This window comes from Ranitomeya imitator, chromosome 1 (genome assembly GCF_032444005.1).
Source record: "Ranitomeya imitator isolate aRanImi1 chromosome 1, aRanImi1.pri, whole genome shotgun sequence".
Taxonomy (NCBI): Eukaryota; Metazoa; Chordata; class Amphibia; order Anura; family Dendrobatidae; genus Ranitomeya; species Ranitomeya imitator.
The window spans coordinates 1101340347-1101358930 of record NC_091282.1 but is presented as its reverse complement, the minus strand read 5'-3'; the positions used below and the strand labels follow the sequence as shown (position 1 = coordinate 1101358930).

Genomic DNA, 18584 nt, shown 5'->3' with positions numbered 1-18584 from the left:
ATATATATAGATTCAAAATCTAGGTTAGTGCAGCCCCAAGAAAAATAAAAACTATATAACAATAGAAATTCAAAAAAACTTGGCAATATTTATCATCTAGATGGTAAAGATGTGCAATTTGCAATATGTAAAGTGCGGGGTATCAGGTATTAAAGGCCACTATTATATATCAATCTCATATAGTGTAGGTCGTGATATGCCTCACAATATGCCTCAATCTATGGTGTAAGTAATATATAAGGTAAAAAATAAAATGCAAAGTGACAAAAGGCAGGGAAATGCTAGTGTATATAAGCCTAAAAACATGTAACACCTATAAAAATGTGCAAAACAATTAGATATATAATGAGCCAATATAAAGTGCAATAAGTGCAAAATGCCAAATACTACGAACTGGTGTAAAATAACACCTGATGTCCACAAGTGCCTTGACGAAGGACTTAGATCCGAAACGCGCGTCGGGGTGCGCATCACGGGACCTGGCTGACCCTCTCATTAAGGTATATTGTGTGCATACCCCTTGCTGTCTTATACCGTGCACCTTTTTGCCTACTTTGCTGCGGGACTTACTTACACCATAGATTGAGGCATATTGTGAGGCATATCACGACCTACACTATATGAGATCGATATATAATAGTGGCCTTTAATACCTGATACCCCGCACTTTACATATTGCAAATTGCACATCTTTACCATCTAGATGATAAATATTGCCAAGTTTTTTTGAATTTCTATTGTTATATAGTTTTTATTTTTCTTGGGGCTGCACTAACCTAGATTTTGAATCTATATATATAATTGGGTCAGTCTTTATTTTCTTTTTAAATTTTAATCAATTATGTAACTATATTTCTCGTTTTGTTATGCGCACAAATTGTTATATTATTTTACTTGCCAATCAGATATAATAAAGGCATTTTTTCATATCCTTGTCGTGGTCACTTCCTCTGGGTGCGTCTATATATTGGCTGTGTTTGTTCTATCTCATTATTTTGATCTGGCACGGAGTCAAAACCAGATTTGGTCCTAATCTGTTTTTGATAGTAGTGACTGACATGTAATCAGGAGCGGATACAATTCTTAAAAAATGCAGCAGGTTTATCCAATATTGAGAAGTTGAGGTAAATTGGAGTTATTGCAATGATATTTCTATAAGTAGTAGTAATTGTAGTGCAGTTTTCCACACAATGAAAAAAAACAAGAACCTGAAGACATTTGGCCACCTTACCGTAAACTGAGCTGTATATTGCTTCCCAGTTTCTCCTTCCTTTCAAACTTTATCCTTATGCTGGACCTGCACGAATGTTAAGTGTCTTTCTATGGGTTTGTTTCTCAAACCTAGGTTTATGCTCATATCACATCCATAGACACATCTTTAGGAGCTGAGCATACAAACACATAATTCTATACAGGGGGATCCTCAGGGGTGCAGGATCTGCGGTAAGGGGACACTTGCAGCCTGCAATGCCATTCTGTGTGACCCCCAAAAAAATGAACAGAAAAATGCTTGACTGACAGGTTAACTGTATGTGAGTAGCCACACATAGAAGAGTAGTGGCAGGAGCTGAGGAACAGGGACAGGCAAGTAGTGATGGCACACAGTGTAGACATCTCAGGGTGCCTCATAAATCAGGGGAATGGGGTATCTTAACCTACTTGGCACTCTAGAGAGTCCTATGTGAATTAGATAGGTGGCCACCCGTGTCTGTGGCTCAGTCCACTGTAGATCATGGGAGTTCCGAATCTTCAGGCAGTGAGCAAAAACCAATTATTTATTGTAGCGAGCCGTTATCATGACTTCTTCCTTTTTAGGGCATATTCACATAATTTTTTACAAGGATTTAGAAAAGGATTTAGCTGCAAATCCACATAAAAAATGCTTCAAATACTCTTTGAATAAGCTATTGGTTTTACTGCAAAATATTCAAAATAAACAGGAAATCAGTCGGAAACTTTTTTGACACGGTTTTTTAACCCCTTTACCCCCAAGGGTGGTTTGCACGTTATGGACCGGGCTTATTTTTACAATTCTGACCACTGTCCCTTTATGAGGTTATAACTCTGGAACGCTTCAACGGATCCCGGTGATTCTGACATTGTTTTCTCGTGACATATTGTACTTCATGATAGTGGTAAAATTTCTTTGATATTACCTGCGTTTATTTGTGAAAAAAATGGAAATTTGGCGAAAATTTTGAAAATTTTGCAATTTTCCAACTTTGAATTTTTATGCAATTAAATCACAGAGATATGTCACACAAAATACTTAATAAGTAACATTTCCCACATGTCTACTTTACATCAGCACAATTTTGGAACCAAATTTTTTTTTTTGTTAGGGAGTTATAAGGGTTAAAGTTGACTAGCAAGTTCTCATTTTTCCAACACCATTTTATTTTAGGGACCACATCTCATTTGAAGCCATTTTGAGGGGTCTATATGATAGAAAATACCCAAGTGTGACACCATTCTAAAAACTGCACCCCTCAAGGTGCTCAAAACCACATTCAAGAAGTTTATTAACCCTTCAGGTGTTTCACAGGAATTTTTGGAATGTTTAAATAAAAATTAACATTTAACTTTTTTTCACAAAAAATTTACTTCAGCTCCAATTTGTTTTATTTTACCAAGGGTAATAGGAGAAAATGGACCCCAAATGTTGTTGCACAATTTGTCCTGAGTATACCGATACCCCATATGTGGAGGTAAACCACGCATGACAGAGCGAAGGAGCGCCATTTGACTTTTCAATGCAAAATTGACTGGAATTGAGATGGGACGCCATGTTGCGTTTGGAGAGCCCCTGATGTGCCTAAACATGGAAATCCCCCACAAGTGACACCATTTTGGAAAGTAGACCCCCTAAGGAACTTATCTAGAGGTGTGGTGAGCACTTTGACCCACCAAGTGCTTCACAGAAGTTTAGAATGCAGAACCGTAAAAATAAAAAATCATTTTTTTTCACAAAAATTATCTTTTCGCCCCCAATGTTTTATTTTCCCAAGGGTAAGAGAAGAAATTGGACCCCAAAAGTTGTTGTACAATTTGTCCTGAGTACGGTGATACCCCATATGTGGAGGTAAACCACTGTTTGGGCGCATGGGAGAGCTCGGAAGGGAAGGAGCACCGTTTGACTTTTCAATGCAAAATTGACAGGAATTGAGATGGGACACCATGTTGCGTTTGGAGAGCTGTTGTGAATTCTGTTGTCGGGCTCCCTCCTGTGGTCATGAATGGTACTTCGGCTGGTTCTGTCCATGGACTTCCTCTGGTGGGTGTTTCTGCGTTTCACAGGTGACGAGGTTAATTCGTTAGCTGCTGCTCTATTTAACTCCACTTAGATCTTTGCTCCATGCCACCTATCAATGTTCCAGTATTGGTCTGTTCACTCCTGGATCGTTCTTGTGACCTGTCTTCCCATCAGAAGCTAAGTTCCAGCTTGTATTTCTTTGGTTTGCTATTTTTCTGTCCAGCTTGCTATTTAATTTGTTGTCTTGCTTGCTGGAAGCTCTGGGACGCAGAGGGAGCGCCTCCGCACCGTGAGTCGGTGCGGAGGGTCTTTTTGCGCCCTCTGCGTGGTCTTTTTGTAGGTTTTTGTGCTGACCGCAAAGTAACCTTTCCTATCCTCGGTCTGTTCAGTAAGTCGGGCCTCACTTTGCTAAATCTATTTCATCTCTGTGTTTGTATTTTCATCTTTACTCACAGTCATTATATGTGGGGGGCTGCCTTTTCCTTTGGGGAATTTCTCTGAGGCAAGGTAGGCTTTATTTTTCTATCTTCAGGGCTAGCTAGTTTCTTAGGCTGTGCCGAGTTGCATAGGGAGCGTTAGGCGCAATCCACGGCTATTTCTAGTGTGTTTGATAGGTTTAGGGATTGCGGTCAGCAGAGTTCCCACGTCCCAGAGCTCGTCCTTATTATCGGTAACTATCAGGTCATTCCGTGTGCTCTTAACCACCAGGTCCATTATTGTCCTGACCACCAGGTCATAACAGTACAGGTGGCCCAAAGTACTAATGTATCTCAATAGAGGGATAAGAGAAGTTCTGAGACCATTTTTTTTTCTTTGCAGTGTGTTTTGTCTCTATTTTCCCCTTTACCTCTGGGTGGTTCAGGACACTGGTGTAAACATGGACATTCAAGGTCTGTCCTCTTGGATGGATAATCTCACTACAAGGATACAAAACATTCAAGATTTTGTGGTTCAGAATCCAATATCAGAGCCTAGGATTCCAATTCCTGATTTGTTTTTTGGTGATAGATCTAAGTTCTTGAATTTCAAAAATAATTGTAAATTGTTTCTTGCCTTGAAACCTTGCTCCTCAGGTGACCCTGTTCAACAAGTAAAGATCATTATTTCTTTGTTACGTGGTGACCCTCAAGACTGGGCATTTTCCCTTGCGCCAGGAGATCCGGCATTGCGTGATGTTGATGCGTTTTTCCTGGCGCTTGGATTGCTTTATGACGAACCTAATTCAGTGAATCAGGCAGAGAAAATCTTGCTGGCTCTGTGTCAGGGTCAGGATGAAGCGGAGATATATTGTCAGAAGTTTAGAAAGTGGTCTGTGCTCACTCAGTGGAATGAATGTGCCCTGGCAGCAATCTTCAGAAAGGGTCTCTCTGAAGCCCTTAAGGATGTCATGGTGGGGTTTCCCATGCCTGCTGGTCTGATTGAGTCTATGTCCTTGGCCATTCAGATCGATCGACGCTTGCGTGAGCGTAAAGCTGTGCACCATTTTGCGGTACTATCTGAGCATGGGCCTGAGCCTATGCAATGTGATAGGACTTTGACCAGAGCTGAACGGCAAGAACACAGACGTCGGAATGGGCTATGTTTTTACTGTGGTGATTCCACTCATGCTATCTCCGATTGTCCTAAGCGCACTAAGCGGTTCGCTAGGTCTGCCACCATTGGTACGGTACAGTCTAAATTTCTATTGTCTGTTACTCTGATTTGCTCTTTGTCATCCTATTCTGTTATGGCATTTGTGGATTCAGGCGCTGCCCTGAATTTGATGGACTTGGAGTATGCTAGGCGCTGTGGTTTTTTCTTGGAGCCCTTGCAGTATCCTATTCCATTGAGAGGAATTGATGCTACGCCTTTGGCCAAGAATAAGCCTCAGTATTGGACCCAATTGACCATGTGCATGGCTCCTGCACATCAGGAGGATATCCGTTTTCTGGTGTTGCATAATCTGCATGATGTGGTCGTTTTGGGGTTGCCATGGCTACAGGTTCATAATCCAGTATTGGACTGGAAATCTATGTCTGTGTCCAGCTGGGGTTGCCAGGGGGTACATGGTGATGTTCCATTTTTGTCTATTTTGTCTTCCACTCCTTCTGAAGTTCCAGAGTTTTTGTCGGATTATCGGGATGTATTTGATGAGCCCAAAGCCAGTGCCCTACCTCCTCATAGGGATTGCGATTGTGCAATTAATTTGATTCCTGGTAGTAAGTTTCCTAAGGGCCGATTGTTCAATTTATCTGTGCCAGAACATGCCGCTATGCGGAGTTATATAAAGGAATCCTTGGAGAAAGGCCATATTCGCCCGTCGTCATCACCGTTAGGAGCAGGGTTCTTTTTTGTGGCCAAGAAGGATGGTTCTTTGAGACCTTGTATTGATTACCGCCTTCTTAATAAAATTACAGTCAAATTTCAGTATCCTTTGCCGTTGCTGTCTGATTTGTTTGCACGTATTAAAGGGGCTAGTTGGTTCACCAAGATAGATCTTCGAGGGGCGTATAATCTTGTGCGTATTAAACAAGGCGATGAATGGAAAACAGCATTTAATACGCCCGAGGGCCATTTTGAGTACCTGGTTATGCCATTCGGGCTTTCCAATGCTCCATCAGTATTTCAGTCCTTTATGCATGACATCTTCCGAGAGTACCTGGATAAATTCCTGATTGTGTATTTGGATGATATTTTGGTCTTTTCGGATGATTGGGAGTCTCATGTGAAGCAGGTCAGAATGGTGTTCCAGGTCCTTCGTGCGAATTCCTTGTTTGTGAAGGGGTCACAGTGTCTCTTTGGAGTTCAGAAGGTTTCATTTTTGGGGTTCATTTTTTCCCCTTCTACTATCGAGATGGACCCTGTTAAAGTCCAGGCCATTTACGATTGGACTCAGCCGACATCTGTGAAGAGCCTGCAAAAGTTCCTGGGCTTTGCTAATTTTTATCGGCGCTTCATCGCTAATTTTTCTACTGTTGCTAAACCGTTGACTGATTTGACCAAGAAGGGTGCTGATGTGGTCAATTGGTCTTCTGCAGCTGTAGAGGCTTTTCAGGAGTTGAAGCGTCGTTTTTCTTCTGCCCCTGTGTTGTGCCAGCCAGATGTTTCGCTTCCGTTTCAGGTTGAGGTTGATGCTTCTGAGATTGGAGCAGGGGCTGTTTTGTCGCAAAGAAGTTCTGAGGGCTCGGTGATGAAGCCATGTGCTTTCTTTTCTAGAAAGTTTTCGCCTGCTGAGCGTAACTATGATGTTGGTAATCGTGAATTGTTGGCCATGAAGTGGGCATTCGAGGAGTGGCGTCATTGGCTGGAAGGAGCCAAGCATCGTGTGGTGGTCTTGACAGATCGCAAGATTTTGACTTATCTTGAGTCTGCCAAATGGTTGAATCCGAGACAGGCTCGATGGTCGTTATTTTTCTCCCGTTTTGATTTTGTGGTTTCGTACCTTCCGAGCTCTAAGAATGTGAAGGCTGATGCCCTGTCAAGGAGTTTTGTGCCTGACTCTCCGGGTGTTCCTGAGCCGGCGGGTATTCTCAAAGAGGGGGTAATTTTGTCTGCCATCTCCCCTGATTTGCGGCGGGTGCTGCAAAAATTTCAGGCTGATAGACCTGACCGTTGCCCAGCGGAGAAACTGCTTGTCCCTGATAGATGGACTAGTAGAGTTATCTCTGAGATTCATTGTTCAGTGTTGGCTGGGCATCCTGGAATCTTTGGTACCAGAGATTTGGTGGCTAGATCCTTCTGGTGGCCGTCTTTGTCGCGGGATGTGCGTTCTTTTGTGCAGTCCTGTGGGACTTGTGCTCGGGCTAAGCCCCGCTGTTCTCGTGCCAGTGGGTTGCTTTTGCCCTTGCCGGTCCCGAAGAGGCCCTGGACGCATATTTCTATGGATTTTATTTCGGATCTCCCCGTCTCTCAAAAGATGTCGGTCATTTGGGTGGTTTGTGATCGCTTTTCTAAGATGGTCCATTTGGTACCTTTGTCTAAATTGCCTTCCTCCTCTGATTTGGTGCCATTGTTTTTCCAGCATGTGGTTCGTTTACATGGTATCCCAGAGAACATCGTTTCTGACAGAGGTTCCCAGTTTGTTTCAAGGTTTTGGCGATCCTTTTGTGCTAGGATGGGCATTGATTTGTCTTTTTCCTCGGCTTTCCATCCTCAGACAAATGGCCAAACCGAACGAACTAATCAAACTTTGGAAACATATCTGAGATGCTTTGTTTCTGCTGATCAGGATGATTGGGTGTCCTTTTTGCCGTTGGCTGAGTTCGCCCTTAATAATTGGGCCAGCTCGGCTACTTTGGTTTCGCCGTTTTTCTGCAATTCTGGTTTCCATCCTCGTTTCTCTTCAGGGCAGGTTGAGTCTTCAGACTGTCCTGGTGTAGATACTGTGGTGGATAGGTTGCCGCAGATTTGGACTCATGTGGTGGACAATTTAACATTGTCCCAGGAGAAGGCTCAACGTTTCGCTAACCGCCGGCGCTGTGTGGGTCCCCGACTTCCTGTTGGGGATTTGGTTTGGTTGTCGTCTCGCTATGTTCCTTTGAAGGTTTCCTCTCCTAAGTTTAAGCCTCGTTTCATTGGTCCGTATAAGATTTCTGAGGTTATCAATCCTGTGTCATTTCGTTTGGCCCTTCCTGCTTCTTTTGCCATCCATAATGTGTTCCATAGGTCGTTATTGCGGAGATACGTGGCGCCTGTGGTTCCATCCGTTGATCCTCCTGCCCCGGTGTTAGTTGAGGGAGAGTTGGAGTATGTGGTGGAGAAGATTTTGGATTCTCGTGTTTCAAGACGGAAACTCCAGTACCTGGTCAAGTGGAAGGGTTATGGTCAGGAAGATAATTCCTGGGTTTTTGCCTCTGATGTTCATGCTGCCGATCTGGTTCGTGCCTTTCATTTGGCTCATCCTGGTCGGCCTGGGGGCTCTGGTGAGGGTTCGGTGACCCCTCCTCAAGGGGGGGTACTGTTGTGAATTCTGTTGTCGGGCTCCCTCCTGTGGTCATGAATGGTACTTTGGCTAATTCTGTCCATGGACTTCCTCTGGTGGGTGTTTCTGAGTTTCACAGGTGACGAGGTTAATTCGTTAGCCGCTGCTCTATTTAACTCCACTTAGATCTTTGCTCCATGCCACCTGTCAATGTTCCAGTATTGGTCTGTTCACTCCTGGATCGTTCTTGTGACCTGTCTTCCCATCAGAAGCTAAGTTCCAGCTTGTATTTCTTTGGTTTGCTATTTTTCTGTCCAGCTTGCTATTTAATTTGTTGTCTTGCTTGCTGGAAGCTCTGGGATGCAGAGGGAGCGCCTCCGCACCGTGAGTCGGTGCGGAGGGTCTTTTTGCGCCCTCTGCATGGTCTTTTTGTGGGTTTTTGTGCTGACCGCAAAGTAACCTTTCCTATCCTCGGTCTGTTCAGTAAGTCGGGCCTCACTTTGCTAAATCTATTTCATCTCTGTGTTTGTATTTTCATCTTTACTCACAGTCATTATATGTGGGGGGCTGCCTTTTCCTTTGGGGAATTTCTCTGAGGCAAGGTAGGCTTTATTTTTCTATCTTCAGGGCTAGCTAGTTTCTTAGGCTGTGCTGAGTTGCATAGGTAGCGTTAGGCGCAATCCACGGCTATTTCTAGTGTGTTTGATAGGTTTAGGGATTGCGGTCAGCAGAGTTCCCACGTCCCAGAGCTCGTCCTTATTATCAGTAACTATCAGGTCATTCCGTGTGCTCTTAACCACCAGGTCCATTATTGTCCTGACCACCAAGTCATAACAGAGAGCCACTGATGTGCCTAAACATTGAAACCCCCCACAAGTGACACCATTTTGGAAAGTAGACCCCCTAAGGAACTTTTCTAGATATGTGGTGAGCACTTTGACCCACCAAGGGCTTCACAGAAGTTTATAATGCATAGCCGTAAAAATAAAACAAAAATTTTTTCCCACAAAAATTATTTTTTAGCCCCCAGTTTTGTATTTTCCCGAGGGTAACAGGAGAAATTGGACCATAAAAGTTGTTGTCCAATTTGTCCTGAGTGCGCTGATACCCCATATGTGGGGGGGAACCACCGTTTGGGCACATGGGAGGGCTCAGAAGGGAAGGAGCGCCATTTGGAATGCAGCCTTAGATGGAATGTTCTGCAGGCGTCACATTGCATTTGCAGAGCCCCTAATGTACCTAAACAGTAGAAACCCCCCACAAGTGACCCCATATTGGAAACTAGACCCCTGAAGGAACTTAGCTAGATTTGTTGTGAGAACTTTGAGCCCCCAAGTGTTTCACTACAGTTTATAATGCAGAGCCGTGAAAATAAAAAACTAAAAATTTCCCCCCAAAATTATTTTTTAGCCCCCAGTTTTGTATTTTCCCAAGGGTAACAGGAGAAATTGGACCCCAAAAGTTGTTGTCCAATTTGTCCTGAGTATGCTGATACCCCATATGTTGGGGTAAACTCCGGTTTGGGCACACGGGAGAGCTCGGAAGGGAAGAAGCACTGTTTTACTTTTTCAAAGCAGAATTGGCTGGAATTGAGATCGGACGCCATGTCGCGTTTGGAGAGCCCCTGATGTGCCTAAACAGTGGAAACCCCCCAATTATAACGAAACCCTAATCCAAACACACCCCTAACCCTAATCCCAACAGTAACCCTAACCACACCTCTAACCCAGACACACCCCTAACCCTAATCCCAACCCTATTCCCAACCGTAAATGTAATCTAAACCCTAACCCTAACTTTAGCCCCAACCCTAACTGTAGCCTTAACCCTAGCCCAAACCCTAACCCTAGCGCTAACCCTAGCCCTAACCCTAGCCCTAAACCTAACCCTAGCCCTAACCCTAGCCCTAACCCTAGCCCTAACCCTAACCCTAGCCCTAACCCTAACCCTAGCACTAGCCCTAACCCTAGCACTAACCCTAACCCTAGCACTAACCCCAACCCTAATGGGAAAATGGAAATAAATACATTTTTTTAATTTTTCCCTAACTAAGGGGGTGATGAAGGGGGGTTCGATTTACTTTTATAGCGGGTTTTTTAGCGGATTTTTATGATTGGCAGCCATCACACACTGAAAGACGCTTTTTATTGCAAAAAATATTTTTTGTGTTACCACATTTTGAGAGCTATAATTTTTCCGTATTTGAGTCCACAGAGTCATGTAAGGTCTTATTTTTTGCAGGACAAGTTGACGTTTTTATTGGTAATATTTTCGGGCATGTGACATTTTATCGCTTTTTATTCCGATTTTTGTGAAGCAGAATGACCAAAAACCAGCTATTCATGAATTTCTTTTGGGGGAGGCGTTTATACCTTTCCGCGTTTGGTAAAATTGATAAAGCAGTTTTATTCTTCGGGTAAGTACGTTTACAACGATACCTCATTTATATCATTTTTTATGTTTTGGCGCTTTTATACGATAAAAACTATTTTATAGAAAAAATAATTATTTTTGCATCGCTTTATTCTGAGGACTATAACTTTTTTATTTTTTTGCTGATGATGCTGTATGGCAGCTCGTTTTTTGCGGGACAAGATGACACTTTCAGCGGTACCATGGTTGTTTATATCTGTCTTTTTGATCGCGTGTTATACCACTTTTTGTTCGGCGGTTTGATAATAAAGCGTTGTTTTTTGCCTCTTTTTTTTTTTTCTTACGGTGTTCACTGAAGGGGTTAACTAGTGGGACAGTTTTATAGGTTGGGTTGTTACGGACGCGGCGATACTAAATATGTGTACTTTTATTGTTTGTTTTTTTATTTAGATAAAGAAATCTATTTAAGGGAATAATATTTTTTTTTCTTTATTTAGGAATTTTTTTTTATTTTTTTTTTTACACATTTTGAAAAATTTTTTAAAACTTTTTTACTTTGTCCCAGGGGGGACATCACAGATCGCTGATCTGACAGTTTGCACAGCACTCTGTCAGATCACCGATCTGTCTGAGAGCACTGCAGGCTTACCAAGCGCCTGCTCTGAGCAGGCAGTTGGTAAGCCACCTCCCTCCCTGCAGGACCTGGATGCCGCAGCCATCTTGGATCTGGGCCTGCTACAGGGAGGGAGGTAAGTAGACCCTCGCAGCAATGCGGGGGTCTCAGGGAAGCCCGCAGGGAGCCCCCTCCCTGCGCGATGCTTCCCTGCACCGCCGGCACACCGCGATCATGTTTGATCGCGGTGTGCCGGGGGTTAATGTGCCGGGGCGGTCCGTGACCGCTCCTGGCACATAGCGCCAGATGTCAGCTGCGATAGGCAGCTGACATCCGGCCGCGATCAGCCGCGCTCCCCCCGTGAGCGCGGCCGATCGCCCTGGACGTACTATTCCGTCCTTGGGAATTAGGGCCTACCCCACATGGACGGAATAGTACGTCCAATGACAGAAAGGGGTTAAAGGGAAGGTGCCACCAGTTTTCTTGTACTTTGTTTTTTGTTAAATTAAGCTTAAAATAGTGATTAAAATGTGTTAATACAATGTTTGCACCATTTGCAAACATTTCTATATGAAAAATTAGATATATATTTTTTTACAAATATATATAATTACCACTAGGGGGAGCATTTTCCGTTTTAGACCTCAAGCAGCTATAGTGAGACTCTCTCCCCATCACACTCCAAGTGTCTCACCCCTGCTATTCCATGTGTATCTCTCTCCCCATCACGCTCCATATGCGTCCCACTCCTCATACTACATGTCGCTCTCCCCATCACACTCCAAGTGTCTCTCCCCTGATATTCCATGTGTATCTCTCTCCCCATCACGCTCCACATGTGTCTCACTCATCATACTACATGCCTCTCTCCCCTCCACACTCCAAGTGTCTCACCCCTGCTATTCCATGTGTATCTCTCTCCCCATCACACTTCATATGTATCTACTCATCATACTTCATGTCTCTCTCCCCATCACACTCCAAGTGTCTCACCCCTGCTATTCCATGTGTATCTCTTTCCCCATCATGCTCCATATGTCTCACTCATCATACTACATATCTCTCGCTCTCTCCCATCAGTCTCTTTCAGCCATACTAAAATGTATCCCCCACTCTCCACAATGCCTGGCCATTCACTTCAGACCTGGAGCTCCTTCTTATTTTACTGAGGGATAAGTCACAGACAGCTCCCGCTCCGATAATGCTGATTGTACACTGTTCCTCCTTGATGTCTTTGCAGTCTTTGCAACTCTGCCCGGGCTTTTCTCCCACATTTTACTCCTGTCAATCTATGATCTGTTCTGCTGGAAGTAGTAATGCTTCTGTTATCAGATCCTAATGACAGGAGACAAATCGACAGCCGAGGGCTCAATGAAGATGGCAGCAGAACACTCCCACTAGTGTGAATTGTGCAGCCCACAGAGGAGTGCTGTTAGCAGCGGGTTAATCAGCGTGATGTCCACAACGAGCAACAGAGAATGTTCATTTATTAAGAATTAAGAATATCCAGCTTAAAACATGAGAACAGGATCAATCTGGTTTCTGAGAGAGACAGATCTGCGGTGCTTTCAGCTTCAGCTCCACACAAGAAATGTGCTCACAGGGAAGGGGAGGAGGAACATCCTGTCTGTAAATGAGGACTCTTTTTTTTTTTTTTTTTAACTTTGTTGACATGTGAACAATATGCATGCAGATATATAAATCACATCATATTAAACAAACAATAGTTGTTGCAATACATACAGATCAATATGCATTAGGCCAACAAGTGCCCAGTTCACAGCAGTGACAGTTCTATTACAATAGATAGGGTTGGCGCCAGTCTGTTACCTCCTATGACCATGGGGTGCTATATTATGACACTGATAGTGTTGTGCTGCTACTGTGAAAGCAAGATGCCAGCCCCAGTGCCTTCTTTAAACTCCTATAACACATGAAATATTTTTCAATTGCAAACAAATATTGGTTATAACAGCATGTTATGCTACATTACATTGATTTATTCATGATCTACAAAGCGGTACTTTCCCTTTTTAAGTTGATTAAGGAACAGAATCTATTTCTAAATGATAGTAAAAAAAAACTCAATGTGAATGTAGCATTAGAGTGCTGATTTTTGGAGGTAAGAGTCCTGTAAGTTGAATTTGTACTTATCAGACATTTATGCACAAGAAGAAGAAATCCAGAGTGTTCACGAGTAAGTAATAAAATTCCAGTATTTATTGAAAAATCAGTTCTTGAAAAACATGTCGACATGTGGCTTTGGCCATGGTGTGAACAACTGATTAAGGCTCCGTTGGGCTGAAACGCTTGAATAATTTTATGTTCTGTGAGGGCTTCTTACATCTGCCTGTAATAACCGACTTTATAAGCCAGTTACTCTATCTACATCTAACAATGTTCTTTCCTTAGGCTGCAGGTTAACAGTTATTATTATTATTTTTATTTATTGTTATAGCGCCATTTATTCCATGGTGCTTTACATGTAACAGTTTTTTTTTACTACCTATTAGTAAAGCAAATAAATTTTTTTTGTTTTTAGGGACTATTTGAATTTGACATGGAATGTTTCAGAAAATATGGAAAAATATGGGGGTAAGTAAAACTATAACTGTGAATTTGTCACTTTATGCAAATTTGTACAGAGATTATACATCTCTTATGACAATTAAGCTGAAGTAATGGTGTTCTGTCAATGGCAAAAATTTGAATGTGTCTTTCCAAACTATACTGATTAACCCCTTCCCGACCCATGACGCCACGTAGGCGTCATGAAAGTCGGTGCCAATCCGACCCATGACGCCTATGTGGCGTCATGGAAAGATTGCGTCCCTGCAGATCGGTGAAAGGGTTAACTCCAATTTCACCCGATCTGCAGGGACAGGGGGAGTGGTGCTTCAGCCCATGGGGGGCTGGCTTCACCCCCCCCCCCCCCCGTGGCTACGATCACTCTGATTGGCTGTTGAAAGTGAAACTGCCAATCAGAGTGATTTGTAATATTTCACCTAAAAAACTGGTGAAATATTACAATCCAGCCATGGCCGATGCTTCAATATCATCGGCCATGGCTGGGAACACTGGTCTGCCCCCCCCACCGCCACCGATCCCCCCCAGTCCACCGATCTGTGCTCCACTCCCCTCCGTCCTGTGCTCCGCTCCCCCGTCCTCCTGCCCGCTCCCCCCGTGCTCCGATGCCACCCCCCGTGCTCCGACGCCCCCACCGTGCCCCGATCTCCCCCCTTATACTTACCGGGCCTCCCGGTGTCCGTCCGTCTTTTCCCTGGCGCGCCATCTTCCAAAATGGCGGGCGCATGCGCAATGCACCCGCCGAATCTGCCGGCCAGCAGATTCATTCCAGGTATATTTTGATCACTGTGATATAACCTATCACAGTGATCAAAATTAAAAAAATAGTAAATGACCCCTTCCTTTATCACCCCCATAGGTAGGGCCAATAATAAAATAAAGAAAATATATTTTTTTTCTTTTTCCACTACAGTTAGAACTACGGTTAGGGTTAGGGTATTTGCACACGGTGCAGATCCGCAGCGGATTGGCCGCGGATCCACAGCGGATTGGCCGCTGCGAATTCGTAGCAGTTTTCTATCAGGTTTACAGTACCATGTAAACCTATGGAAAACCAAATCCGCTGTGCTCATGGTGCGGAAAATACCGTGCGGAAATGCTGCGTTGTATTTTCTGCAGCATGTCAATTTTGTGCGGATTCCGCAGCGTTTTACACTTGTTCCTCAATAGGAATCCGCAGGTGAAATCCGCACAAAAAACACTGGAAATCCGCTGTAAATCCGCAGGTAAAACGCAGTGCCTTTTACCTGCGGATTTTTCAAAAATCGTGCAGAAAAATCTCACACGAATCCGCAACGTGGGCACATAGCCTTAGGGTTAGGGTTGGATTTAGATTTAGGGTTGGAATAAGGGCTAGGGTTGGAAATAGGGTTAAGATTAGGCTTGTGGTTAGGGTTATGGTTAGGGGTGTGTTGGGGTTAAAGTTGTGGTTAGGGTTGGGATTAGGGTTAGGGTTGGGATTAGGGTTAGGATTAGGGTTAGGGTTGGGATTAGGGTTACGGGTGTGTTGGGGTTAGGGTTGTGGTTAGGGGTTTGTTGCGGTTAGGGTTGTGATTAGAGTTATGGCTACAGTTGGGATTAGGGTTAGGGGTGTGTTGGGGTTAGTGTTGAAGTTAGAATTGAGGGGTTACCACTGTTTAGGCACATCAGGGGTCTCCAAACGCAACATGGCACCACCATTGATTCCAGCCAATCTTGCGTTCAAAAAGTCAAATGGTGTTCCCTCCCTTCTGAGCCCCGACGTGCGCCCAAACAGTGGTTTACCCCCACATATGGGGTATCAGCGTACTCACGACAAACTGGGCAACAAATATTGGGGTCCAATTTCTCCTGTTACCCTTGTGAAAATAAAAAATTGCTTGCTAAAACATCTTTTTTGAGGAAAGAAAAATGATTTTTTATTTTCATGGCTCTGCGTTGTAAACTTCTGTGAAGCACTTGGGGGTTCAAAGTGCTCACCACATATCTAGGTAAGTTCCTTGGGGGGGTCTAGTTTCCAAAATGTGGTCACTTGTAGGGGGTTTCTACTGTTTAGGCACATCAGGGGCTCTGCAAACGCAACGTGATGCCTGCAGACCATTCCATCAAAGTATGCATTTCAAAAGTCACTACTTCCCTTCTGAGCCCGATGTGTGCCCAAACAGTGGTTCCCCCCCACATATGGGGCATTAGCATACTCAGGAAAAACTGGACAACAACTTTTGGGGTCCAATTTCTCCTGTTACTCTTGTGAAAATAAAAAATTGCAGGCTAAAAAATAATTTTTGAGGAAAGAAAAATGATTTTTTATTTTCACGGCTCTGCGTAATAAACTTTTATGAAGCACTTGGGGGTTTAAAGTTGTCACCGCACATCTAGATTAGTTCCATGGGAGGTCTAGTTTCCAAAATTGGGTCACATGTGGGGGAGCTCCAATGTTTAGGCACACAGGCGCTCTCCAAACGAGACATGGTGTCCGCTAACGATTGGAGCTAATTTTTCATTCAAAAAGTCAAATGGCACTCCTTCCCTTCCGAGCCCTGCCGTGTGCCAAAACAGTGGTTTACCCCCACATGTGAGGTATCAGTGTACTCAGGAGAAATTGCCCAATAAATTTTAGGATCCATTTTATCCTGTTGCCCATGTGAAAATGAAAAAATTGAGGCTAAAATAAATTTTTTGTGAAAAAAAGTACTTTTTCATTTTTACGGATCAATTTGTGAAGCACCTGGGGGTTCAAAGTGCTCACTATGCATTCATTGAAAAAGTCAAATGGCACTCCTTCCCTTCAGAGCCCTGTCGTGTGCCCAGACAGTGGTTCCCCCCACATATGAGGTATCGGTACTCAGGACAAATTGTACAATAACTTTTGGGGTCCAGTTTCTCCTTTTACCTTTGGGAAAATAAAAAAATTGTTGCTAAAAGATCATTTTTGTGACTAAAAACTTAAATGTTCATTTTTTCCTTCCATATTGCTTCTGCTGCTGTGAAGTACCTGAAGGGTTAATAAACTTCTTGAATGTGGTTTTGAGTACCTTGAGGGGTGCAGTTTTTAGAATGATGTCACTTTTGGGTATTTTCAGCCATACAGACCCCTCAAACTGACTTCAAATGTGAGGTGGTCCCTAAAAAATGGTTTTGTAAATTTCGTTGTAAAAATGAGAAATCGCTGGTCAAATTTTAACCCTTATAACTTCCTAGCAAAAAAAAATGTTGTTTCCAAAATTGTGCTGATGTATTATGTATATTATGTATAATGTTATTTATTAACTATTTTGTGTCACATAACTCTCTGGTTTAACAGAATAAAAATTCAAAATTTGAAAATTGCAAAATTTTCAATATTTTAGCCAAATTTCCATTTTTTTCACAAATAAACGAAAAATTATTGACCTAAATTTACCACTAACATGAAGCCCAATATGTCACGAAAAAACAATCTCAGAACTGTTAGGATCCGTTGAAGCGTTCCCGAGTTATTACCTCATAAAGGGACACTGGTCAGAATTGCAAAAAACGGCCAGGTCATTAAGGTCAAAATAGGCTGGGTCATGAAGGGGTTAAACAACAGAATTAGGCTGCCGTCACACTAGCAGTATTTGGTCAGTATTTTACATCAGTATTTCTCAGCCAAAACAAGGAGTGGGTGATAAATGCAGCAGTGGTGCATATGTTTCTATTATACTTTTTCTCTATTTGTTCCACTCCTGGTTTTGGCTACAAATACTGATGTAAAATACTGACCAAATACTGATAGTGTGACGGCAACCTTAAAGATATATTTCTCCTCCCACCACGCCATATACAGGATAGCATGCGAAGGTGAAAATTTTTATCCCATTAGGGCACCTTCTATTTGGAAGAAAAATTTTGAATCAAATGAAAAATAATTATGGGTTAGCAGATGTTGTATAGCTATTAAAATAAATGTTTCAATCCTACAGTATATGAAATACAGTATATTCTTTGGCATGAAATTGAATTGCCTGAGTGGCCATATGATGTGGGATCACTGAATATAGATTAATAACATCACAGGTAAAAAAAAATAATTGGAATGCCAGTGGAAATCATCAAATATTTGTAGAAACGTAGAGCTGTCTTTGAGATAGCATGGTATGCGGCTAACCAAGGGTTGGAGGTGTTCATCAACGCAGTCACTAAGGTTTTCATTAAGGAATCCTATCGTTGAAATAATAGGACAGAGTGGTGGAGGGAAAACATTTTTATGGGTTTTTAGCAAATCGGAAAAAAATCGATGATCAGGTAAAATAATATTTTTTTCTCCCTGCTTTTAATAACACCTACAGCGATTCCCTCATCCAAACATCTCAATAATTTTTCTTTGAAAATCAAAGTGAGGTTGTTGGTTAAGTACCGTATTTGCATGTGATATCATTATTGAGAATGGAATATACCTGTTTGACATATAAAGCTGTATCCATAATTTCAACATATCCTGTTTTGTCTGATTGTTTTATGGTTAAATTGTGATTCGCTTGTGGATCTTTAATATCATCATATTGCTCCTTACTTAGATTATTGAAAGCAATATGGAAAAAGTTCTCCAACGTGGTATAATAAAACTGCACCTTTATTTGTAACGCATTAAAAAGGCATGTTGTAGGTACACAAAGGAATCCTGCCCTGTGCACACATATAGGGTCTGCAGAGTACTGGTGAGAACCTGTGCTGTGTACTGTGCAAGTTCTCACCAGTGCTCTGCAGAATCTATAGGTGTGTACAGGGCAGGTTCTCAACAGTGCTCTGCAAACCTTATATGTGTGCACTGTGCAGGTTCTCACCAGTGCTCTGCAGACCCTGTATGTGTGTACTGTGCAGGTTCTCACCAGTGCTCTGCAGACCCTATATACAGTTAG

General features: G+C 42.8%; 1 protein-coding gene across 3 annotated transcripts in view; it reads left to right on the top strand.

The window, feature by feature from the left end:
• The window catches only part of LOC138656927 (cytochrome P450 3A29-like), a 101268-nt gene that overhangs the window by 11109 nt on the left and 71575 nt on the right, over positions 1-18584 (top strand). For 2 of the 3 annotated variants that reach the window (XM_069744277.1, XM_069744278.1), the window contains one exon: positions 13682-13734. The exons of the other annotated variant lie outside the window; for it this stretch is intronic. In XM_069744277.1, the coding sequence (XP_069600378.1) occupies positions 13682-13734 (53 nt within the window). The remainder of the gene's footprint in view (positions 1-13681; positions 13735-18584) is intronic. 3 annotated transcript variants of the gene reach the window in all.